Consider the following 26779-nt stretch of genomic DNA (forward strand, 5'->3'; position numbering starts at 1 on the left):
TTTTTCTACATTTACACATTTTTCTATTTATCACCCATTATTATCCAATATCTTCTCTTCTACATATGTTTATTATCATAGAATCATAGAATTGAAGGGACCTCCAAGGTCATCTGGTCCAACCCCCTGCTCAGTGCAGGATTCACTAAATCATCCCAGACAGATGTCTGTCCAGCCTCTGTTTGAACACTTTTATTGAAGGAGAACTCACCACCTCCCGTGGTAACCTGTTCCACTTATTCATCACCTTCAATGTCTCCTGCCCTTCAGTTTCATCCCATTGCTTTTAGTCTTTCTTTGTACAAATGAGAATAGGACTGATAGGTAAATAATATATCTCTTTTTTTTCTTTCCAGAATAATGGAGGATGTAGCAAATTCGCAATGTGCCTTTTTTATGGCTCAGGAACACGTATCTGCCGCTGTAGTTTCAGTTTTCGAGGGGATGGCTTCACTTGCACAGGAAATATTGCTCAGGTTCTCTTCTCACTTTATTTGTGGCTCACTAGCATTCCCACTTACCTTGTTGTATTCATGATAGGCTGTTATAGCATACTAGCAATACAGTACATTGAGCAAAAACATACAACGGGCTCTAAAAATATGTTAGGCTATGTTCAGACAAGGCATTCTGTGTTGGAAAAAGGACTTTTATATATAAGGATTATATTTCTGATAGTTGAGGATCTGACAACTAAGACCATAAATGGGTGCTTCCCATTCCTGACAGAGGGAACCACAAAAGCATAATCATTCTATATCAAGAGAAATTAGATAAAAGAGTCTCTATGGTGGGAAGAAAATGAACAGTTGATTTCTATGGGACTCATCCAGATGTTAAAATGCAGAAACAAAATAAATCTGTTGCATATCTGTATGTTAAAGGTGATAATATTAACCACTTCCAGATCACCGGACGTTTTAAAACGACTGGCTAGTCCAAACATGAGTCTACTGCGACATTTCTAAATGTTCCCATAGAGTCTGTCTGTTAATCGTGCAGTTTCAGAAAAAGTTGGCTGGCTGTCATAGACAGTTGGACTTTCCATCGAGAAGGCAGAGACAATTTATTACATAGGAACATAGTATCTTAGGCTGAATTGGATAGATATATGTCGTTTTTCAGCCTATTACCCTTTAGTGTTGATCCAGAGGAAGGCAAGAAAAACGTAATGAGGAAGAAGCCAATTTTCCCCACTTAAGGAAAAAAAATTCCTTCCCGACTCCAATCTGGCAATGAGAATAATTTCTGCCTTCCTGAGCTCTGTAAGGCACTTGACTGCTAAGAATACAGGTCAGAAAGTGGTAGTGCCTCTTCCTTCTTTCTCATGTGACTGCTGAATGCCAGCAAGACTAGAAAGAGCTACTGGGTCTTGGCGGACCCATATCAGCTCTGCAGTGTATTCCAGAAGGCTGTATTTCCCCTATTACTGGGACTAGTATGTCAACCGAAGTTATAGAGAAAGTCAGCAATAAAAACAATATCAATATCAATATTGTAATGTTATAATGTCCCCAAAAAGGTCTTTTATCACTTTATAGCAAGCAAAATATGAAAAACTTAAAGGGGTTGTCCAGCGGCAGCAAGTGGGTCTATACACTTCTGTATGGCCACATTAATGCACTTTGTAATGTACATTGTGCATTAATTATGAGCCATACAGAAGTTATCAAAAGTTTTATACTTACCTGCTCCGTTGCTGGCGTCCTCGTCTCCATGGTGCCGACTAATTTTCGGCCTCCGATGGCCAAATTAGCCGCGCTTGCGCAGTCCGGGTCTTCTGCTTTCTTTAATGGAGCCTCTCGTGCAGGATGCCGGCTCCGTGTAGCTCCGCCCCGTCACGTGCCGATTCCAGCCAATCAGGAGGCTGGAATCGGCAATGGACCGCACAGAAGAGCTGTTTTGTTTTTTTTAAGTCCCTGCATCGGGGTTGTCTCGCGCCGAACGGGGGGGGGGTTGAAAAAAAAAAACCCGTTTCGGCGCAGGACAACCCCTTTAAGACAAAATAACGAAAAAAACTTACTCCAAACTGCAACTTCTAGCCCCGCCCCAATGACCTAGAACTTTACATCACCTATATAAAACAACTGTAATAGGAAGGAGGTCATGAGTTAGAAACTTATTTTGGTGGTACTTTGTTGTTGTTACGTGTGCTGCTGTGGGATCTGTAGTTCTAGGTTTCCTAGCAGCTCAGCTCCACAGGAGGTGGAGGGTTAATTGATTGAGCTGGCTGGGTGTGGTACTTCCTGCTAGCCAATCTCCTGGGTCTGTGCTCACATATAAACCCAGCTCTTGGGCAGTCTGTGTCTAGAGTTCAAGGTGAGCAGTCATGAAGCCTTGGCTAGTGAAGTTTGCAGTGTGATCTGGTTCATGTCCGTTTGTACATTTAAATTCTGTCAGTTTTGTGTTAGCTTGCTGTGTGACCTGCAATCTGTGTCCTGTCCTGTTGCAGCAAGCTGTGTGAACTCTGTTCGGTTCTGCTGGACTCCTGGTTAGTGTAGGGACTAGCAGTATAACCAGGAGCCGTGAAGTGGCCTGCTAGTTTCCACATATTGTACAACATGTCAACTAATACCTGGTATTTATATTCAGCTTATCATCGGTTACTAGTGGTTGCGTTTTGTATGCTGTGTATCCTGTTGTACAGTCCCTGTTATGTGTCATGTGAATGCATCCTGTTCTGGTGCGTGGCTCCTAGGATCAGCTAGGGCCCAGATGCGAAGACCGCTGGGCTGCCCTTATCGGGGCAATGTCCTCGCTTAGGTAGAGCCAGGTCATTCCTTCTTGTAGCACAGGGTCAGTTGTGTGAAACCCTGTGTGTTCCGTCCTCCTTTGGTCATGATCGTGTGGGCCCTGTGTTTACTTTGCCCACACGATCATAACAGTTGTATTAAAAAAAGTTTTTTTAAAAAGCTGGGAAAATGACCCCTATTTCTGTTTTTCTTTACATTTTACCTAGATAGAAGTTCAAATATAAAAATAACACCAAGTATAATGAAAAAGAGACACACAATTATATAAATAACCAAAGGAGAAAAACACTTTATAGTTTTTAAACCCAAATGTACTGAACAATAAAAGAACAAAGAAAAATGGCCCCATTTTGAACCTTTAAGGTCAATTAAAGATTGTCATTACTATTGATCTATTGTACTTACTGGATAGCTTTATGGAGTTGGGACAGTTTGGATCAATAAGTAGCAATTCATTGATGACTAAAGCATTAGCTTCTGACACCATAAGATTGGCCAACAGTAAGACACTAGATAAGGACAGCAAAAATTGCAAAGTTCTCAGTTCCATATGAATAGCCTATTATTATCAGGGTAATGTTTTTCTTTAAAGTTTTTTTTTCCAGAATAGCAAGTTATTAGCTATCTGTTAAATACCTGTTCAGTAGGGGTCTGACCACTGGGTACCCCACCAATCCAATGAGCAGGGGTTGGGAGCATTCGATAATAAATGCAGTGTTAGTTGTGCATGCACGTCGCCACTCCATTGATTTCAGTGGGAACACCAGAGATAGCCAAGCGCTTTAATTCATTTATTTCTGGTACTCCCATTGAAATGAATGGAGCAATGGCACACATGTGCAATCACCTGTGCATTCATTACTGAACATTAGAGACCCCTATTCTCTGAATTAGTAGGGGGTCCCAGCATTCGGGATCTCGTGATCAGTAAATTATTCCATGGACTGTAGATACAAGATAACTTGCTGTTTTGGGAAAAATTCCTTACCTCTGTGAATGTGATTAGCAATATATTATTTTAATATTTTTACAGATGCTTCGATATGCTGAAGAAACTCAGGATTTCTATTTTCGCCTCCTGGTCAGTACTAGAATTACAGCACAGAAACAGGGTAGACAATAAAGAAGCACTTTGTAATTTTGTCACTTTTGTCATGTTTTCTGGTAGCGCTTTGATAACTCTTTATCTGGAGATGGACCTTTCACCGTATTTGTCCCACAAAACGCGGTTATGTCAAACAGCACCGAGGTAATGTCTGTGCATTAACAACATTTTATGTGAGTTTCCATTGCTAAATGGCATACAGGGTTTAGGATAATGCTTAAAACAGGATACAGATTGTTGTTATGTGCCAGAAAAGAGGTGTATAGTGGCTGTCAGGGAGTGTGTAAGATCAGCACCAGCTAATGGCCCAGGACCAGACTCAAAATCAACCTTTATAAGGATATGTTTACATCTTACCCTTTCCAATTCATTGTCGGCCCTCGTCCGACATTGAACATGTGTCTGACCTCGTCTGACATCGAAGCTATGCAGGGAAATCTTAATGTCAAATGAGGGCCGACATGGAATGGAAATTAATTTTCAAAAAATTGCTAATCAAATCATCATTACACTAACTTTGGCGAAAGTCAAAATCTAGAACAAGTCCAAATTGTTGCAGATTTTGCTACAGATTACCTACAAATCAGCAGCAAAATCTGCAGATAGGGAGATTTTGTAAAATAAAAAAAACATAATAGAAATAAAAAATGATCCTCGCCTCCTCCATCTTCTTCCGCTCTGTACAAAGTCTTGCCTGCTCCCCCCGCCAGTCTGCTGTGATCACATAACTTGAGACATCGACTAGGGTGGAGGCAGGACTCTTTCAGGGAGCAAGGAGAAGATACGAAAGTTGACTATGATGTTTTGGGGATTTTTTTTGGTCCCAATCAGTAACAGCAAATTTGCACCCAAACGGTGCAGACCTGAGCTACAAAATTCCCAGAGGATTTGCTGCAGAAATTTCAGACAGATTATCTGCAGCAAATGTGTTCTGTATGCACATACTCTAAGACTGAGCGTCAGTGACCACTACCAAAGGGTAATGAAAGGCACGAAGATACGTGAACCTATAAGGAGGCTGTTTTTACACTTTTGCATAGAAGTCAACAGGACAAGTTCACCTTTTATATCAAGTTCCCAGGTCTTTTGTCTACTGGTGGATCTCCGTCTACTATATACCCATTTTAACCATTTTAATTGTTATCTAAAAGATTTCAGAGCAAAAATTATTCAATTCTAAAGCTGGGTGAAAATATTTGTAGCTAGATTTGGTCCTCACACAGAGGCGTAACTTGAAGCTCCTGGGCTCCAATGCAAAACCTGGAAAGGGGCCCCCAACTATAATGCATTATTCCTAGTACTGGGTTCCCTATATGGAGAAGAGAGGCCTTATGGGCCCCCCAAGGCTTCTGCGCCCGGGTGCAACCGCATCCCCTGCATCCCCTATAGTTACGCCCCTGTCCTCACAGATTGATGTTGAATCATGAAGATGTCCAGTTATTTGTCAGTCCCCTGGACATCCTAGGGTAGTATAAAAACCCCAATTATAAGAAATTATCGTTGTCCTCAGCTTGTTCTGCTATGTTACTAAATGATTGAGAAAAAATATGTAATGCTGTGCAATGCTATTATATATCATCTTTCAGGTTGTAGAGTGGAGGACAAACGGTATTTTCAAGCATTTACTCCAGTACCATATAGTAGGCTGCCAAAAGATTCTTACTGATGATCTTCAGAAAATGTCATCTTTAACTACAATTTCTGGTGGTACCCTAAGAGTTTCTACAAAGAATGTAAGTCAAGGAATTTATTTGCATTATGTATGGAACCAGCAAGAAATCACACTCATATCTTAGAACTTTCTTAGAAGCATAATATGAATCCAGAGAATAGGGAAGATTGTCCCTTGGACATGATACTATTTGATACTGTGATTAGAAACCTCCTGTTCAGTGTTATTGAATGAGGCCCAATAATATAGGTAGATTTATTTGTCACACTGTTATTATATTATAGACCATGCATATGTTGATTGTGTGTGAGAAAATCCAAGTGTAACTAACTTTCAATAAAGTAACCGCCATTTAACCTCATTCACGGTTGGACAAACTCTGCTGATGACAAGAGTATCCTCCTGTAAGCCCAGGCCTTGAAATGAAAAACTGGCTCTGGCCACAAGAGGTCGCTAAAGTCTAGCAGGGTTTACAGACCAATCAAAGGGCACATGTGCTTGCACAGTATAACTGGTTGGTGAGCCTTCAGTCTCATGTCCTCTGCTGGGCTTAAAGGGATTTTCTAGGTAAATAGTATTGAGTAGCTATTCTCAAGATAGTTCATCAAAAGTGACCCTGGCTGATCCACTAATTGAAAGAATGCTGTCAGCGCCACAATACACAAAGGTTGGAGTGGAAGCTGCTGCTCTGACCCCTGTGTAGTGGCCAGTGCTTGTAAATGCAGGTGCAGCTCTCATTCATTTTATACCCCTGTGTATTGAGGTGTTGATAGTAGTCACCTGATCACCTGTTAGGCCAAAGTCCCAAGTGGCAGACCCCAGCAAATCAACTATTGATATGACTCTGTTCTATCCTATGCATAGCCATTTTGTAAGCCTGTAGCCATCTTCTTTGTCTCTTTTCACTATATTCATCTGTGCTCTTTCTCCAGGATTTATGGATATTAACCCCTTGAGTGGCACGCCCAAAGATTTTCCGGGACAAGCTCCACTGCCCATAGCGATATAGCCTGGAAGATTTCTGGGCTATGTATCACTATGGGAGCTGCAGAGCACAATGCCACAAGCTGTGGCATTGTGCTCTGCCTGTACAGTCCCACAGAGAACCAATGCAGGACTTGGAAAAACAGAAGCTGGAAGATATTGCCGATCTGCCGACAATCTCCCGCTTCTGAATTCAAACTCCTGCACTGGTTTGTTTACAGGTTGCCATAGAGACTGTCAGCTTGTCAGAAGCAAGCCGATGGTCTCTGTGGCAGGGAGAGCTGGTTCTTGGCTGTCAGAGGACAGCCAGGCAACAGCTCTTACAGCAGAGATCAGAGAAAACCTCTGATCTCTGTTGTGTTAACCCTTTACATGCTGCAGTCTATATGACTGCAGCATGTAAAGGGCTGTCACCATTGGACCCCCAGAATGTGATCAGTGGGTCCTGATGGGTCTCTGTGGAAGTCCCCTAAAGGGACAAAAAAATATTTTTTAAAAACACGGCCCCTTCTTTTCTTTTTTCCCCATTTCCTTTTTTCCTCCCCCCGTTTAAAAAATCATAACTCCTTTATTTATCTATCGACGTCGCTGTATGAGGGCTTGTTTTTTGCAGTACGAGCTGTATTTTTCAATGGTGCTATTTAAAGTACCATATAATGTACTAAAAAACTTTTACAACATTCTAAGTGGAGTAAAATGAAAAAAAAAATGACATTCCACCATCTTTCAGTGCGTTTTGTTTCTACGACGCACAAACTGCAACAAAAATGACCTGGTAATTTTATTCTATGGATCAGTATGATTACTACGATACCAAACTTGTGTCGTTTTTTTTCTTGCTGTAGTACTTGTATTTTTTTTTTCAAAGACATTTAATTTTTTAAAATTTTCTGCTGCATCTTCTGCGCGCAATAACTTTTTTATTTTTCCGTCGACATAGTTGAGTGAGGGCTCATTTTTTGCGAGATGTACTGTAGTTTCCGTTAGTACTAATTCGGAATACATATGAATTTTTGATAGTTTTTTTTTATTGCATTTTTTTCTGGGAGACAGGGTGATTGAAAGTGCATTTGTGGCGTTCTTAAATATTTTTTTTGAACTACGTTCACCGTGCGGAGTAAATAATGTGATACTTTGATAGATTGGACTTTTACGGACGTGGTGATACCAAATATGTAATTTTCTTTTAGGATTTAGATTTTTTTATTATAGATATTGCAGAAGGGGGTGATTTTAAACTTTTATTACTTTTTTTATTTATTTTTTTTTAAAGTGTGAAAAAGTCATTAAAAAGAAAAAAAAACTATTACAATTTGGTATTGGCATAATCGTACTGGCGTGTGGAGTTACTTTAATACATTTATACTGCTCAAAGAATGCAGTGAAAAATAAGAATAAAAAACATGCCAGAATTACAGATTTTGTTAATCTTGCCACTAGAAAAAAATGGAATAAAAAGCTATCAAAATTTTACATGTTCCAGAAAATTAGATAAATGAAGACTAGAGTTCATCGCGCAAAAAACAAGCCCTTCATTGGAAAAATAAAATTAATACGGCTCTTGGAATGTGGCGACACAAAAGCAAACCTTTAAGAAAAAAAAAATGTTTTAATGTACAAAAATAGCAAAACATAAAAAAACTGTATAAACTTGGTATCGCGGGAATCGTGCCGACTCAGAGAATGTTATCACATTCATTATTCTGCACGCTGAACGCCGTAAAAATGAAATCGAAAAAACAAAATGTCAGAATATCTTTTTTTTTTTTTTCCCCAGTCGCCTTACAAATTTTTTTACAAAAGTTATGCAATACATTATATATACCCCAAAATGATGCCATCAAAAAGTACAACTTGTCACGCAAAAAACAAGGCCTTATATGGCCGTGTCAATGAAAAATAAAAAAGTTATGGCTCTTGGAACGCCACTGCAAAATTAGTTGAAATTAAATGATTAGAGGATTTAAAAAACCTGCCCTGGTGGGTACGACGGGGGTAAGAAACCCGCCACTCAAGGGGTTAAATGGTTATTTAATAAGCCTTGAGTGAATCACTGAGGCGTTTGCTCTAGAAGATAGTTGTATGGCATCTAGACTGGCCAGCGGGTCAACCTGACATGTTCCTAGCCGTTCACACATGTTCCCAAACATTCTATGTAAACAATTTATTGTTTTTAATTATTGTACTTTTGTATTCTGAGAAGTTAGTTATGTGTGACTCTTCTGCGCATGCGTGGTTTTTTTTATGTAAAACTTTTTATCTTTATATATTTATGTTTTGTTTATGTTTTGGCCAATGGTAACAAATGAATTACAATAGATTAGAATTATTGTAATTGAACATTTGACCCTATAAAAAGTGTCATTTGTCTCGCAACAAACAGAGTACTTTAGATCACATCCCATGCTGTGATTTAATGTTAGTCTCCTGAGCTCAACTTACCTTTAATATTGAATTTGGACCCCAATAGCATATCATAGAACAAATATTGGTTTGCACTAACATAGGTCTTGAATAGTATTTCCCTGGAAAGCCCCTTTAAAGTATTTCAGTCAGCCTAATATAGATTTGATCAAGTCAGCTATAACCTTTGTCTCCAGTGTTGTGTTTTATTTTTTATCTGATGCACGCAGAATTATTTCATTTATTTGTAGGGTGAAGTATACTTAAATGATTTTGCAAGAATAACGAAGAGTGATATGGAAGGAACAGATGGTGTAATCCACATTATTGACCAGGTTTTGATCCCAGAAGTTCCTGTAAGCAATAGTTCAAATCCGGTAAGTAATAGTGTATGACTTGCCCTATTTATGTATTGCGAAGTTTAATATGAGCTTTAAAAAGTTGAATTTTACAATGAGAGCAAGATAAAATGGAAAACTGCAACGAAGTAACATGTAAGACCACACGTAGCAGGAAAATCTACAGCAAATCTGCTGAGGAATCACAACAAATGGTCTAGTCTTTCATACAGATTTAGGCCGCCTGCAGACGGCCGGGTCGGATCCAGCTGCGAGAATTCTCGCAGCGGAACCCGTCCCGAGCGCCTGCAGAGAGCAGCGTGGGCACTCACCTCTCCCGCGGCCCCGGCTCTTTCATGTGCCAGCTGCCAGGCAGCCGGCGCATGCGCAGAGCGGAGTCGGCGGCCGGTGAGTGACGCACAGAAATAGTACATGCCACGGTTTGTTTGCTGCGCAAGATTTCGCGCGGACAAACCACGGCCATCTGCCTAGGATTGCGTTTGCTAACGCAATCCTATGTCAGCTTCCACGGGCGGAATTTCCGCCCGTCTGCAGGCGGCCTTAGAGATGGAAATTATGTGGATTTGCTGCAGATCTCACTCTTTGCATTGCAGATTTTTTTTTTTGCAATATGTAGATGACATTTGTTTGAATATTATCTACTTTGCTGCTGTAAATGCTGTGGATTCTCCTTTGAAAGTGCATGGAAAATCCATAGCGGACCTGCTTATATATATGCATAGAGTATCATCAGATCTTACTAGATGAAAATAAAAGAAAAGTTCTTGTACAGTAGTGCAGAGGCGAATATATCACCTGTGTAGCCGGTACAAATGCACAGGGGCACAGAGGGGTAGAGGAGCACACTCCACAGGCAAATAATTGCTTTGGGTTCAATGCAGCAGGAGAGGCCGGGGACAAATTCTGTTGAACTTTTTTATGTGTTTTTCTTTTTAATTCCACTAGGGGACTTTACCAATGCGGTCACTATACAATACATTGCAATACTTCTGTATTGCAGTGTATTGTACGGTCAGTGTTATCCACTAACCACCCTACCTTAATTAGGGTACTAAGATGGCCATTGCAACTTATCTACACTGGTGATCATGTCTTGGGGGGGGGGGGGGGGGGATGGGGTAACAGAGGAAGGCTATTTTCACTAACCGCTTGGATGCCACAGTTCCTACTGACATTGCCATCTAAGAGGTTGAACAGGGAGGATGGTGCTAACCCTGATCCCAGCTGCAGGAGGTCAGCTGTATAACATAGCCAGCACCTGCGCATATGAAGTAAGCTCAGCTCCCGAGCTTGTCTAACAAGTGCAGAATATGACACAGTTCATGCAAAAAGACTTCACACAAGGTTGTAAAAATGTAAATCATGTACAGGCAGACACAACCATCAATATAAAAAACAGCACATGCACAACGTACTATACACAAACAAGGAACATGTAAAAAGAGGAAAAGAATTGTGTGTAGAGATACACAATTTAAAAATACCTAAAAACCTCCAGAGCGAAAGGACAGAATCCTAGGAATCATAAACATAATAGACAATGGACCCATATGGTAACCACCCCCCTTAAAGCAATAAAAACAAATAAAAAATATGCCAAACTTAAAGGGTCGCAAGGAAAATATGCAACTTTGTGCATAAGTGTATGCAGATACAAGAAGACTCTCATTGATAAGATCACATACACAACACCAGGGGATCCACATTGTCAGTACGCTTCCATAAAGTGCAAATGCCAGAAGGTCACAACGCACCAAAAGGATAAAGCATGGCCAGCTCAGCTACAGAGATGTCCTGGAAAGGAATTAGGCATGGCAGTTTTATTGTTAGACTAGGAGGCTGCTGGGTCCATTTTCTATTGTGTTTGTGGTTTGCAGGATTCAAACTTTCTCTTTAAGTGTTCTTAAAGGATTTTTTTTGCTAACTTGCATATATATTAATAAAGATATATCTGTGTTATTTTATAATATCTCTATTTACTGTAACTATTTATTTGAGTGCCATGTATCTCTACACAATTATTTTCCTCTTTTCATAGGTTTGCAAAAATAAAACTCTTTTCTGAATAATGAAAGCACTTTAAGAATATTCAAACAGCTTTAAACAATGTGAACAGTTTTCTATAATGGGAATAACATCTGTATATATCAGTCTCTTAAAAAACTGGTCCGGAAATAATTGGTGTGTGTCAGGGGGGAAGATATACCAAAGCAGGATTCAGGATACGATGCAGCAGATGGAGTAACCAAAATCAGCAATATTTAAGAATAAAGGAATGAAAGTGAACAGAGTTATAATGGCAATTAGTCAATTACCCTTTTACCTTTAAAATAGCTTGTTACTAACTAAATCCTAAGGTTAATAATTTTAGTATACATCAAATACCCAGAGCAAGCCGATGTGGAGGCCCATTTGCATGTTGCCTACAGCCCTACGTTTGTAAACACTGGCAAAATTTTCCAAAAAAATTCTGCAGAGTTTTCTCTTATTCTTAATGCATCTCATTAAAATATCTCTCAGTAAACAACATTCCAATGATGTTTGTTGTACAGGGCCATGAAACATTAGCCTCCCACCACACTCTTGCGAAGGCTGTCTAAAGAAGACCTTTGTTGTTCATAGCAACCAATCACAGCGCAGTTTTCATTTTACCTCCGTAGTATAAGAAGTAAAAGCTGTGCTGTGATTGGTTGCTCACCCTGTAGATGCTATGGTGATAAGTGAGTGTGAGGCATAGCGTGTAGTTACATAATGCATACACATGAGGTCCGAGTTGTTTTAATAACAATCCACACCACAACAGGCTAAGATGTATGCATATTAGATAATACACATGGGCCCCCTTACACTTACTCCATACACTGCTATGTGACATACATGAGTACTGTCTATCAGGAAGGGGTGCAACACTGAGGCCAGTGATTGGCTGCATCGGTGACAAGTTGTAGACATGATGCCATCCCTGCAGCCAGGTAAACAAAGCTTGACTAGGAGGACCGCAGCAGCGGTGTTGAAACAGTAGTGGAATTGAACTGGTTAAGTAATGCTTTTTTTTGTTTACTCATAGCATTTTGCTCTCTTGGTTAGATTTTACCCACCTGCCATCTGCAGCAGGAGTCGGTTGTGACTGACAGTCGGCCTCCTGCTGCACCAGCGGGGATCAAGGGAACCATCAATCTCTGAGGTTAACCCTTTACATGCTGCAATGCATGTTGATCACAGCATATAAAGAGTTCCCAGATGGAGCAGTCTTCCTCTGTCACGCCATCTGCATAGGGTTGATGGGTTGCCATGGCAAACGGATGCCATTGATTGGTGTCTGGGTCTGTCATGACATGTGATTGCTAGCAATAGCTATAATACAATGCAGTACAGACATACTGCAATGTATTGTCATAGTGCTCATACTATCGCCGATTCAAGTACCCAACAGGGACATTAAAAAAATGTGTAAAAAATGGTAAAAAAAAAGTGGGAAAATTAATAGTAAAAAAAACCCTTTCCACTCTTTAAAAAAAAAAAAAAAAAGACCTGTAAAATAAATTGAACACACTATTTATACCGCACAGTAAAAATTCTAAAAAAACAGAACCAAAATGTTTATTTTGTTTATTTTGGCTACCCAAAAATGCAATAAAAGTGATAAAAAAGGCTATATGTATTCCAAAATTGTAGCAATAAAAACTACAGCTCGGCACACAAAAAGCAAGCCCTTACAGAGCTCCATCAATGGAAATATAAAAAGTTCTAGGACCTTGAATGCACCGATTCCAAAAGAGAATTTCTAAATAAAAGGGTTTATTTATGCTGCATGATTAATGCTATTTAAAAAAATGCAAAAAATAATGGCAGAATTGTGGCCATTGTAAAATTCTTGGTGGCCTTTGCTTCACCATCTGTAGCATCCGCTACGGCAAGCCTTTTCTTTGTCTGCGCAGTGGCTGCTGCATAGCCTCTTGTTCTCTCTCTGTTTTTGGCATCCTTGTCATGGGTTAACCCCTTAACAACTGCCCCATCGGGAAACTACGTCCTCAGTAAGTGGGCTTTAATCCTAGAGGACGTAGTTTTATGCATCCTCTTTGGATTAATGCCCACTTGCCTGAGGACATGACAGCTCCATGCTGTTGGTGCCCGCAGGTAGCCGACAGCATGGAGCTGTCATCCCAGGATGCAGGCAGTCCCCCCCGGCATTGCGATCAGCGCTATCCAATGGATAGCGCCGATTGCAATAAAGTAAACAAAACTGTCAAAAAAGTTAGTTATCGGATCCATCAGGGCAGCTGAAAATACTCACCGGGCTTCTCCACAGTGTCCCCCGAAGATCAGGTCCTCCCGGACCCGCCACCGGCCTTCTGCGCATGCGCGCCAGACGATGACATCAGGCGCATGCGCAGAAGCCCGGGAGCCCCCGGGAAATTTGAAATCTCCTGGCTCCTGAAGGTAGCCGGGAACCGCTGTGAGCGGTCCCCAGGCCCGCGATCACCGCTATCCATTGGATTGCGGCGATCACGAAAAAGTTACAAAAGTAAAAAAAAAAAGGGTCAGTTTCACCTCCCCTCATGGATCGGATCCATGAGGGGAGGTGAAAATACTCACCTCAGGTCCACCGATGTCCCCGGTGTTCTGGGACCCGAAGTCGCCCTCTGCGCATGCGCGCCCGATGATTGACATCGGGCGCGTGCACAGAGGGGCTCGAGCCCCGGGAAATTCAAAATCCCTCTGCTCCTGGCTGCGATGTGTAGCCAAGAGCAGAGAGATTATACCGGGGACATGATCACTGCCATCCAATGGATGACAGTGATCATGTAAAGTAAAAAAAAGTGCAAAAAGTTTTTTAAAAAAGTTTAAAAAAAAGTGTAAAAGTAAAAAAAAAGTTTACAAAAGTAAAAAAAAAGTTAAAAAAGCTTGCGTTTCATCTCCCCCCATGGATCATATCCGTGAGGGAGGATGAAATGACGTACCTAAGGCCCATAGATTTATCCGCGAACCTTACCCCAGCTTCTGCGCATGCACCCGTCGCCACAATGGCAGGCGCATGCGCAAAAGCTGTGGTTATTTAAAATCTCCCTGCTCCTGGCTACAAAACTTAGCCGAAAGCCTGGAGATTTCACGGGGGGCCGCGGTGAGCGGTTCCTGATCACGTGTTCGCCGTTATCCAATGGATAATGGCGATCACGTAAAAGTAAAAAAAAGGTGAAGGTTCATCTCCCCTCCCCGATGCGATCGGAGAGAGGAGATGAAACTTTTTACCAGAGGCCTCCGTATTTGCACCCTGACGCGATCTTCCTCCGTGAACTTTCCCGGATTCTGCACATGCGACCGCCGGCAAAACACCGGACACGTGCGCAGGAGTCGGGGAGCCCAGGAAATTTAAATTCTCCTTGCTCCCAGCGACCAATGGTCGCCGAGAGCCTGGAGCAGTGACCTTGTTGAGCGATCGCCGGTCACGTGATAAAAAGGTAGCGATCTACCTTTGGCCGGTCTCACATGACCGGATAGGAATTACGGATTCTGCATGCGTCTGATCCGCGGTAATACGCAGATCAATCGCATTGGATTACACAATTCCGCTCACATTAATGGGTCGGAATTGTGAAATCCACTCGCAGAAAAGAGAACGCAGCAGGTTCTATTTTACCGCGGATATCCGCAAAATAGAGCCCATTGTACCCATGGTCGCGGATATACCCGCAGCCCATACGCAACTACGTTGTATACGGGCTGCGGGTACCCGTGTCATTGCTAAGCGACGGTGCGGGAAATACAAACAACAAAAAATGTACCGCGCATGACCGCCTGCGTGAGTAGGCAGTTATGCGCAGTACATTACGCGGCCGTACGCAGGGTCACAGCCGGGCTCACAGATGGGATCCGCTGCGGGCCGCGGCAAGCAGATTCCGCCTACGGCTGCGTGAGCCCGGTGTTATTCAGACCGCTACCTGTAATCCGTAATTTACAAGAAGCCCCGGGAATGTTCGCCTTCCTGCAGTTCCAGGAGCAGCTTGTTGAGCGTCTTCTGTGCGAGACCGCCGCACCTCATCAAGCTTACGGAGACTCACAGAGCGCCACTTTTTACACCTCATACCCGCTACTGAGGTCACAAAATCCCCCCAAAAAGCATGAGAGGAGGGGGGATACACTGTTTTATTGCCCCATGTACCCATCCCAACCAGCCTCCGTAATTACCCCTGTCTTTGGAAATACCACACAGTTCACATTATTACTTTTATCTAAGATTTGGGGAACGCCGAAAAGGGTGCGGAGTGTGTGTGTGTGGGGGGGGGATATTTTTAGGGAGTCAATTTTTATTCTGTACAAATGAACAATGGGGCCTGGGATTTATTCAGTTGTGCCCTGAAATCCAACTGGTGTTCCCTCCTTTATAGGCCTCGCCATGTCTCCTTTAAGTAGATTAGGGCCACAAGGGGTATGTTTTTGAACACGGGACAAACAGGGGTATCCATTTTGGGGTGAAGGTCTTCATTCCTATGTACACTGTACAAAAAAAACTGTTTTTAAATTGACAAAATTGCCAAAAAATGAAAATCGTAATTTTTTCTTTCTGCTTTGCTTAGATTTATTCAAATACTGTGGGGTCAAAATACGCAATACACCCCTAGATTAATTCATTAAGGGGTCTAGTTTTTAAAAGGGGGTCATTTGAGGGGGTTATTTATCGTTTTGGACGCTCAATGGCTCTACAAGTGGGCAATGGGGCCTGGAATTTATTCCGTCGTACCCTGAAATCCAACAGGTGCTCCTTCCATTATAGGCCTAGCCATGTGTCCTTTAAGTAGATTAGGGCCACAAGGGGGTATGGTTCTGAACACGAGAAAAACAGGGGTATCCATTTTGGGGTGAAAGTCCTCATTCCTATGTGTGCTGTACAAAAAAAACAGTTTTTAAATTGATACAACTGCCAAAAAATGAAAATTGTAATTTTTTTCCTACTGCTTTGCTTAGATTTCTTCAAAAATTGTAGGGTAAAAATACACAGTACACCCCCCAGATGAATGCGTTAAGGGGTCTAGTTTTCAAAATGAGGTCATTTGTGGGGGTTCTCTGTCGCTTTGGCCGCTCAAGGGCTCTACAAGTGGGCAATGGGGTCTAAATCACCTTCATGCTAAATTTCTGTTCTGAAAGCCACCGACTACTCCTTTCATTTTGGGCCCCGTTGTGCATCCACACATAAGATTAGGGCCACAATGGGTATGTCTCTGAACACGGGACAAACAGGGGTATCCATTTTGGGGTCCAAGTCTTCATTCATGTGTGTGCTGTACAAAAAAACAGTTTTTAAAACGACAGAATTGCCAAAAAAACGAAAATCACATTTTTTTCCTTTTTGCTTTGCTTGAATTTATTTAAAAACTGTGGGGTTAAAATGGGCAGTACACCCCTAGATAAATTCATTAAGGGGTCAAGTTTTTAAAATGGGGTCACTTGTGGGGGTTCTCTTTGGTTTTGGCTGCTCAAGAGCTCTACAAAAGTGCTGAAAGAAATGTTCTGAAAGACACCGACTACTCCTTTCATTTTGGGTCCCGTTGTGCATCCAGACATAAGATTAGGGCCACAATGGGTATGTTTCTGAACACAGGAGAAACGGGGGTATCCATTTTGGGGTGTAAATCCTCATTTTCATGGGCACTAGGAAAAAAATATGTCTTTAAATGACATATTTGCAAAAGTATGAAATTCCTAAAAAAAACTGGTGGGGTCAAAATACTCATGACACCCCTCAGTGAATACATTAAGGGGTGTAGTTTTTAAAATTGGGTCATTTGGGGGGGGTATCTATTATTCTGACACTCATGAGCCTTTGCAAACTTGGCTTGGTGCAGGAAAACAAAGTGTTCCTCAAAATGCTGAAAAGTAATGTTAAATTTGTACATCCTATAAATGGTTAAAAAAAACACACACGTTTTTCAAGTGTGCATTCAGAATAAAGTAAACAGATGGAAATATATATCTTATCAAATTTGTACAGTATGTTTGGACATATTTGAGATATTACAGTTAAATGTGAAAAAATGACAATTTTTTTCAAACTTTTTTCAATATTGGTACTTTTAATAAATATACACAAATTATATCGGTCTATTTTTACAACCAAAATGAAGTACAACATGTGGCGAAAAAAAAAATGTCAATCACTTGGATATGTAAAGCCTTTACGGAGTTATGCTACGTTGAACGACGCGTGTCAGATTTCCAAAATTTGGCTCCATCACTAAGGCGCAAACAGGCTTCGTCACTAAGGGATTAATGGCTGCACGTGGCTGACAATTGTGGCTGACTTCCGCGAGTTTAAAAACTCTATCTGCTGCTGCATCACACTAACTTGTGGTGCAGCTACTTTTCATTTAAATATGCCTGGAATCTTCTCACGTGACTGAAACGCCAGAGCCTCCTTGTCCTGGCGCTTGGAACGCCCTTTCAGTTCTCCTTCCTGCCAGGGACACGGCAGGTGGTGGGGCTTAATGGTGGCAGCCGCCGGAGTAACAGTAGCTGCTCTGTCATTGGGTGTGAAGGAGTAGATGTGCTCCTCCATCTCCTTACAGCCACAAATTGCCAGGATTTTATCATTTACCTCTATGCAGGGAATTTTGCTGCTCTGTATCACAAAACAGATCTCATCACTATAAAGATATATTTAGAATTTTTTTGCAGAGAGTTTTACCCTAGTTAGATTAAAAACAAAATAGTTCCCATGTGGACAATTACTTTGAGGCAGTGAGCTGTGGGAATTAATGTAGATGAGACAGCCGTGTTTGTAAATGCCTGCTTATAAAATCTATGTCTTGCATTGTGATTAAACATTCTACCATTTATCTGCAGATGAACATAAGTGAAGTTGCTGAATTATATGGGTTTTCTAAGTTCATTCAACTTCTGCGGGTAACTTTTTTCTTTTATTCTGAAAAAAAATGTTTTGTTTTTAACATGTAAAGTCCTCAGTTTAGTAAAGCTTTTGACCAGAGGTATATGGAATAGAAATTGTAAATAAAACAAAAAACGTGCGTTAATTTCATAACTTTTATTTTCTTTACCCGAAAAAAATTTATATGTAAGGTAGGATTCTTTAGGTGTTATTGCATTGGTGGATTCTATAGTATATGTTGATATTTTTGCATAGTCAATTCTTCACATTCAATTCATGGGTTAGACCCCATTTACATTGACAGGTTATCGCTCAAAAGGTGATCAAACGACAGGTTGAGTGACAGTTTTGAGCGATCATCTTTGCATAGTCTTTAGTAGCTACTTAAGAGCTATGCAGGCAAAGTGGGACACCTCCGCTATCACTTAGCGAACAATACAGCTGTTTTGCATAAGCAAACAGCTGCATTGTTCTCCGTGATTACAGCTCGGGTCCCGCTGTGAACTACCAGCGGAATGCAAGCTGAAAGAATCTTATCAATGCTGCCGACTGATAACAGCCTGCACCGCTGATAAGAGTTTATTGCTCGATTCTAGAATTGAGCGAGGAACGACTCGTGCACGAAAACTGCACGATGTCCGTATAGACGAAACGGTTATCACTCGAAAGACTGCTTTGAGCGAATTTTCAGCAAGAATCGTTGAGTCTAAGTGGGTGTAGCACAATGTAGCTGTCTGGGCCATGTCATGTAAATATACCGATTCTAGCAGGGTTGGAGAATGTAGGGTTTAGGATTCTATAATTTTTTGTTTCAGAGATCTTAATACTAAAACAATTCTAAGTATACATTACAAGTTGTGCTGTACATGGCAGCTAATCGGATATTGGCTTTAAAATGTTAACAATGATATCTGATCTGCCTGATCAGTATGTTATGGAGCAGGAAGAGCTGCACATTGATATAGAATTTTAGGGAGAAAATTCAAAATTGAGCTATTTCACAGTGCACATTGAGACAGGGAAGGCTGTCAAGACTGCCCACTGGACTCTCAGAATGAGCAGAAATAAATATATTCTCGTGGTAACTGGTGGAGGTTTCAAGCATTTTATTTAGCACTTGTATTAACTCAAAATATCCTAATGAGATATTTGAAAATGGGTTTTCTATACGAGATAATCCCTCTATTGTATCTAACTGGGTGTCAGGTGCACAAGGTCTGAGGATAAAATGTTATTTAGGGAGGGGTGCCATCTTGGTCCACTTGAGAGATCAAAAGTGCCTTGGTCTCTTTTGCCAAGATAATCCCTTTAATGAGTACAATAGCTACTAAAGGGCTGATCATTTATGTACTTTGTTCATTTTTTTAATAGGATTCCAAACTGATCTCTGTGGTTCAGGATAAAATTCACCAACCAATCACAGTGTTGTTGCCTACAAACGAAGCCTTTGCTTCTCTTCCTGATCAACAAAAGCTATGGTTGTACCATGAAGACCACAGAGACAAGCTGAAGGCTTATCTGAAAGCTCATATTATCAGGTCTACAAAGGTATGGTAACTGATGGGCTGAACAGATGCATAGTCAGACAATCCAGGTTGGGGCATGTGACATTTCAGCATGAAGTTCAGGTTCAGCACAGTGGATCAGGCCAGAGCTCAGGACAGACAGCTAGTCATAGATCAGTTCAAAGTTCAGGATAGGCAGCTGACAGTTAAGTAGTTAATTAAAAAGGTCAAGACAGGCAGTGGACAGTAGCATAGTCAGAATAACAAACCGGGGTCAGGAGTGGAGATGGAAATATAGGCAGAATAGCCAAGGCAGAGTCATGAAACCAGAGACTCAGAATCAAGCACTAGCACCTTGAGTGAACCAAAATGACAACAATACTCAGGCACTCTCCACAAAGGGAGAATGCCTCATGTATGCTAGGAACACTGGGGATTGGCAGGGACACCTTTACAGGTTGCACGCTGGTTCTTTAAAAGCGTGGCTGAGCATGTGCATGCATCCGTACGGCTTCAGCCAAAGACAATGTATATGCCAGAGCCAGGTGTCTCCTACGCAGGCGTTCAACTACACACCGTGGCCTAGTACTGGAATAGTAGCTTATTTTGCGTTCTGTTGTGTTTTTTGTTTTTTTTTGTCTTAGGTTATGGCAGTAGCCTTACCAGCAGCCAAGTCATTAAGGACACTTCATGGTTCAACTATTTCCTTTCAATGCAGCTCAACCAACATTGTAAGTATCCGTTCAGAGAGGATATCAATTACGGTAATACAGATATAAAATAATATGTTTCACCCCAAGCATACTTGGAAGACGTTACGTTGCCAGTTCACGCATGTATGGAATATTTAGCACAACTTTCTCTTTTCAGACCAATTCACGTAAAAATTAATTGTCCTGTGCTTGAAAATTCCATAGTCTAACTATTATTTACATATTTCCCATAAATCAACAGTGCATGCAAACTGTGTAATTATATCGTTAAGGAAAAATGCCCATTTTCCTGCTTATTAGACACATCTGTCTCTATATCTGCTTATTGCACTGTGAGTTCAGAAAAACCACAGCAGCTAGGCCCATTCATATTACATATTTTAACAGGTGTTTTTCCATAATTAACATTTATCACCTGCCACAGGATGAATGCCTAATCAGTGGGGGCCCCATTGATAGGATACCCACCAATCACCAAAACACAGGTTCAATGCCCCCTTTTATGACTTACTGCATGACCATAGTGAGGAGGAGTTTAAATGTAGCAGCAGTCGAGGATGGTACTGCCACGCCATTCAATCTCTATGGGACTGACAGACATAGCCCAGCACTATATTCAGCTCTCAGTCCCATAGACTTTGAAAATACATGAAGATTATTATTACTTTTAATGTTACAGGGGGAAATACTTGTGGATAATAATAATGCTAAAATCGTCAAAAGAGACATGGAGTTTATTGGTGGAATTGCCCACGGAATTGACCATTTGTTAGAACCTCCAAACCTGGGAGCCCGTTGTGATGAATTTACTGAAACAAAAGTCGATGTAAGTAACACAGAATCAGTGCATTTGAAAATCTAATTCCCCTCCCTATACAGAAAGTTGGGGAATCTTATTACCCTACAACTGTCGTTCCCTATTATGTGAATCTCTTTCTGCAAAATGGGTAATTTAAGGTATACAGTGAGGGGGGGGGGGAAGTATTTAGTCAGATACCAATTGTACAAGTTCTCCTACTTAAATAGATGAGAGAGGCCTGTAATTGACATCATAGATAGACCTCAACTATGAGAGACCACATGAGAAAACACATCCGGAAAATCACATTGTCTGATTTTTTAATGAATTTATTTGCAAATTATGGTGGAAAATAAGTATTTGGTCACCTACAAACAAGCAAGATTTCAAGGTCTCACAGACCTGTAACTTCTTCTTTAAGAGGGTCCTCTGTCCTCCACTCATTACCTGTGGTAATGGCACCTGTTTGAACTTGTTATCAGTAGAAAAGACACCTGTCCACAACCTCAAGCAGTCACACTCCAAACTCTACCATGGTGAAGACAAAATTGTAGCCCTGTACTGGTAAGACTGAATCTGCAATAGGCAAGCAGCTTGGTGTGAAGAAATCAACTATGGAAGCAATAATTAGAAAATGGAAGAGATACAAGACCACTGATAATCTCCCTCGATTTGGGGCTCCACGCAAGATCTCACCCCGTGGGGTCAAAATGATCACAAGGACGGTGAGCAAAAATCCCAGAACCACACGGGGGAACCTAGCAGAGAGCTGGGACCAACGTAACACCGGCTACCATCAGTAACGCACTACACCGCCAGGGACTCAGATCCTGCAGTGCCTGACGTGTCCCCCTGCTTAAGCCAGTACATGTCCGGGGCCGACTGAAGTTTGCTAGAGAGCATTTGGATTATCCAGAAGAGTATTGGGAGAATCTCATATGGTCAGATGAAACCAAAGTAGAACTGTTTGGCAGAAACACAACTCGTCGTGTTTGGAGGAGAAAGAATGCTGAGTTGTATCCAAAGAACACCATACCTACTGTGAAGCATGGGGGGGGCAACATCATGCTTTGGGGCTTTTTCCCTTCAAAGGGACCAGGACGACTGATCCGTATACATGAAAGAATGAATGGGGCCATGTATCGTGAGATTTTGAGTGCAAACCTCCTTCCATCAGCAAGGGCACTGAAGATGAAATGTGGCTGGGTCTTTCAGCATGACAATGATCCCAAGCACGCCGCCAGGGCAACGAAGGAGTGGCTTCGTAAGAAGCATTTCAAGGTCCTGGAGTGGCCTAGCCAGTCTCCAGATCTCAACCCTATAGAAAACCTTTGGAGGGAGTTGAAAGTCTGCGTTGCCCAGCGACAGCCCCAAAACATCACTGCTCTTGAGGAGATCTGCATGGAGGAGTGGGCCAACATACCAGCAACAGTGTGTACCAACCTTGTGAGGACTTACAGAAATAGTTTGACCTCTGTCATTGCCAATAAAAGGATATATAACGAAGTATTGAGATGAACTTTTTCTATTGACCAAATACTTATTTTCCACCATAATTTGCAAATAAATTCGTTAAAAATCAGACAATGTGATTTTCTGTATGTGTTTTCTCATGTTGTCTCTCATAGTTGAGGTCTACTTATGATGTCAATTACAGGCCTCTCTCATCTTTATAAGTGGGAGAACTTGTACAATTGGTATCTGACTAATACTTTTTTTCCCCTACTGTATATGCGTGTATATATATTTATCTCTCCCCTAAATATATATTAGGGAATAGCTTATGCTGCAGTTTACTAATATGCAAGCAAATGCTTAGTCTGTACTTTCTCCCAGTCAACATGCTGTGTAGTATCCCAAATCTCCATGCAATCCCATACTGCTATAGTAATTACCGGTAACTATTTTAAGGTAATATTTATGATCTAACTATTAAATCACTATTTAAGCCCTATTGGATTTTACATGCATAAATCATATACAGTTCCTTTTTGTGTAATGCAATGTCCATCAGTCAATTTTTAAGGAGTTGCCAAACAAAGACTGCCCCTTCCATCATTAATAAGCTAATTGACAGGGCTGTGACTTCAAGGACACCCAGTGGTCAGCCTTAATTGCTAGGGAAATGTCGAATTACACATCACTCATTGCAATTAGTAGGTAACCATGTAAACCATTTACAGTACCAAGTTTTCTACAGTAAAAACTGCTCTTTGCAGCAGCTTTCCACTCTGGTTATTAGAGGGGGTCCTAAGCAAGGTATCCATGCCATGACATGTATATGCCAAACAGGTTGGCCTGTGTTATTAGTAACTACTTGTAAGTAAATGTATTTTAACCAATAGTGCAAAAAAGTATTGAGTTATCAAAGTTCCCATATAATTCCAAAAGAAATTGAATTACTATTTTTCAAATTACACAAAAGCTCCTAGATTTCTGCTGAACTGCAATGATCTAAGAAGCAATTCAGATGGAAATTCGGCACCGAGGGGGTTTACAGTCTTAAGTTGCTCTTTTTAATTTTGTAGAGTGAGACTTATTATTATGGAATTGGGAAAAGTGACATTTAAAATTGTGGTCTTTATTTTACAGAAGGTCAAATGTCCATTTAAGCTTTGTAGTATGAGTTATAGATTAGGTTGTGTCTTTGGTGATAGATCTCAAGACCTGTCCTTAGTCTATTAATTGGACAACTGTGAACTGTAGATGCCAAGATGTCTATTGAGACAATACAACTACCGATAAAACTATGACTTGGTACTATGGCCATGTGACTGGTGGGATCACAAAAGAGATATAGTCCATCTGTGAAAATGTACAAATATAATTTGATTACAGAATGTATTGCAAAATAATGGGAAATTTGATAAAGACCTCATTCATATGGGCATGCCTGTGTGCTGTCCACAATATCGAAGGCTAGAGACATTGGACAGCACCCTTTGTGTGCTGTCTGATGGTCACAAAGCTCTTTACATGTCCTATTCTCATCCATGAACCAAAATAGGATATGCTGTGTTTTGTTTTTTCTCACATGGACCATGTGAAAAATTGTATGTGTGAAAAGCCTGATTGGCTATTATCGGTCTCTTGGCTGTCTAAGTCGAGTCCATTATAAGCTCAGAAAGCACACATACTGTTATATATGGTTGTGTGAATAAGTCCTAGTACTTTGTTTGTTTCCCTTTTTGCTCTCCCAGGATATGCACAAAACATTGTTTGATATGCATTTACAGATTGTAGAGTTAAGGCCCATTTACACAGGACACATGTCGGGCAAACGATTCCTGACACTCGTCCCTGTGTCTCCACGCTCCTGTACGCCTGCACAGGAGCTAGCAGAGCTGGCTCGCACATGGAGCGACCAGCAGGGGGGCGGCCAGTGCAGGAGATTTCTCTCCTCTCGCTCCACCGCCCCACTCCATTCACATAACACAGGCGCCGTTCGCTACTGCATGATGAGCTTCATCACTGAGCTTTAACCCCTTCCATCCCAATGACGTAAGAGTACGTCATGGGAGCGGAGATACTTCCTGCAAAATGACATACCCTTACATCATAGGGATAGCGCGAGATCATAGCAGATCTCGCGCTGTGCCGCAGCAGGAACCGGCTGTCACTAGTAGCCAGCCTCCCACTGCAACAGCCTGGGGGATCGGAGATGCGCCCTCCCCCTGCCCCCGCTGTTAACCCCTTCTCTGCCGCGATCTAAGTAGATTGCGGCAGGGAAAGGGTTCACAGAGGGAGCGCGCTCCCTCTGTGACTTTAGCCGGCTCTCGCGATGTTATCGCAGAGAGCCCGGCTAGTTGCTATGGCAACAGGACGCCAGATACCGGCGTCCTGTATTGCCATTGCCTAAGATCACTGTATTAAGCGATAAGGCATGGCAGGAGAGAAGTCCTGCCATGCCTTATTGTAGCGATCATCAGTGCTGCAGTGTAAGTCCCTCAGAGGGACACAGATTGTGCAAAAAGAAGAGAAAAATAATGTACAAAAAATAAAGATGTAAAAAAAAATGCTAAAAAAAAACTTTTTAATGCTTTTTCTCATATTAGCATAAAAAAATCCCACATATTGGTATCATCGTGTCTGTAAAGACACGTACAATAAATGAAACATGCTTTTTATCCTGCACGGCAAAAAGCGGGAAAAAAAACCTAAAAAACCTGAGGCAGGATGCTAATTTTCAGCATTTTGTCTGCCAAAAAACGCAATAAAAGTGATTTAAAAAAAAAGTATGAACCCCAAAATGGTACCAATAAAAACTACAGCTCGTCTCCCAAAAAATAAGCCCTCATAGAGCTCCGTACATGGAAAAATAAAAGTTATAGGACTTTAAATGCAGTGATTTTAGTAAAAAATAATAATTTCCAAAAAAGGGGTTTTAGGGCTCGTTCAGACGAGCGTGTTTTGGTACGAGCAAAAGCACGCGTGAACACAGCTGCGTGCTTGTTGTCAATGGAGCCGCGGCTGCTGCCGGCGGCTCCATTGAAAACAATGCTCTGCCGGTCACCTGCATTCTTTTCCAGGGAAGGGCTTTACATATAAGCCCTTCCCTGAAAAAGAAACATTTTAGTGCAAAACAAAAAAAGAATGAAAAAAAACTTACCTCTCTGCCGCTGCTGTGACCCCCGCGGGCATGAAGAACACATCTGCCGCATGCGACAGATGTATCCTTCACCCCCGCTAGTTAAAAGAATTCCCTGCTGCTACATCTGCCACATCTGTGGCAGATGCAGCAAAAGAAATTCTTCAGTTCTCAACCACAGCTGTCACACATGACAGCTGCGGTAGGGAATCCTGCTGCCGGCATCCTGTCAATGGCTTTTCAGGGAAGGGCTTCATAAGCCCTTCCCTGAAAAGCCTTTTAAAATAGTAAAAAACATTAAAAAAATAGGTACTCACCTCCCTTCAGCTGCCGGGGCACAGCCGCGTCTTCTCCTGCTGTCTCCTGCACTGCGCTGCTGAACAGCTGATCAGTAGTTCAGCACCACAGTGCAGGGAACAGCAGGAGAAGACTCGGCTGTGCCCCGGCAGCTGAAGGGAGGTGAGTATCTATTTTTTTAGTGTTTTAAATCACTTTTAATTGATTTCCAGAGAAGGGCTTATATGTAAAGCCCTTCCCTGAAAAACAATTCAGGTGTGCCACAGACAATTGTATTCAATGGAGCCGCCGCCAGCAGCAGCGGCTCCATTGAAGTGAATGGCTGCATTTTTTTTTTTTTTTACACTAAAATCTTTCTTTTTCAGGGAAGGTCTTATATGTAAAGTCCTTCCCTGAAAAGGAATGCAGGGAGCCAGCAGGTCATTATTCTCAATGGAGCCGCCGGCAGCAGCCGCGGCACCATTGAAAACAATGCGTGCATTCCCTATGGTGCACGCATGTCCTATCTTTGCAGGCACGCACCTGCAAAGTACGGACATGTGCACACACCATAGGGAATGGAATGTTGTAAATACAAGCGTGTTTTTGTGCGTGCGTATGCACGCACCAAAACACGCTCGTCTGAACGAGCCCTTATTGTGGAAAAACCTAAAAAAAATATAAGAATCTTGGTATTGTTGTAACCGTACTGTCCCACAGAAAAAAATGTAGTGTGTCATT

General features: G+C 41.5%; 1 protein-coding gene across 2 annotated transcripts in view; it reads left to right on the plus strand.

The window, feature by feature from the left end:
• The window catches only part of STAB1 (stabilin 1), a 201738-nt gene that overhangs the window by 125517 nt on the left and 49442 nt on the right, over positions 1–26779 (plus strand). For both annotated transcript variants that reach the window (XM_066596318.1, XM_066596319.1), the window contains 9 exons: positions 357–476; positions 3787–3834; positions 3922–4002; positions 5445–5591; positions 9169–9294; positions 18115–18174; positions 19529–19705; positions 20307–20393; positions 21055–21201. In XM_066596318.1, the coding sequence (XP_066452415.1) occupies positions 357–476; positions 3787–3834; positions 3922–4002; positions 5445–5591; positions 9169–9294; positions 18115–18174; positions 19529–19705; positions 20307–20393; positions 21055–21201 (993 nt within the window). The remainder of the gene's footprint in view (positions 1–356; positions 477–3786; positions 3835–3921; positions 4003–5444; positions 5592–9168; positions 9295–18114; positions 18175–19528; positions 19706–20306; positions 20394–21054; positions 21202–26779) is intronic.

Source organism: Eleutherodactylus coqui, chromosome 3 (genome assembly GCF_035609145.1).
Source record: "Eleutherodactylus coqui strain aEleCoq1 chromosome 3, aEleCoq1.hap1, whole genome shotgun sequence".
In the NCBI taxonomy this organism is placed as follows: domain Eukaryota; kingdom Metazoa; phylum Chordata; class Amphibia; order Anura; family Eleutherodactylidae; genus Eleutherodactylus; species Eleutherodactylus coqui.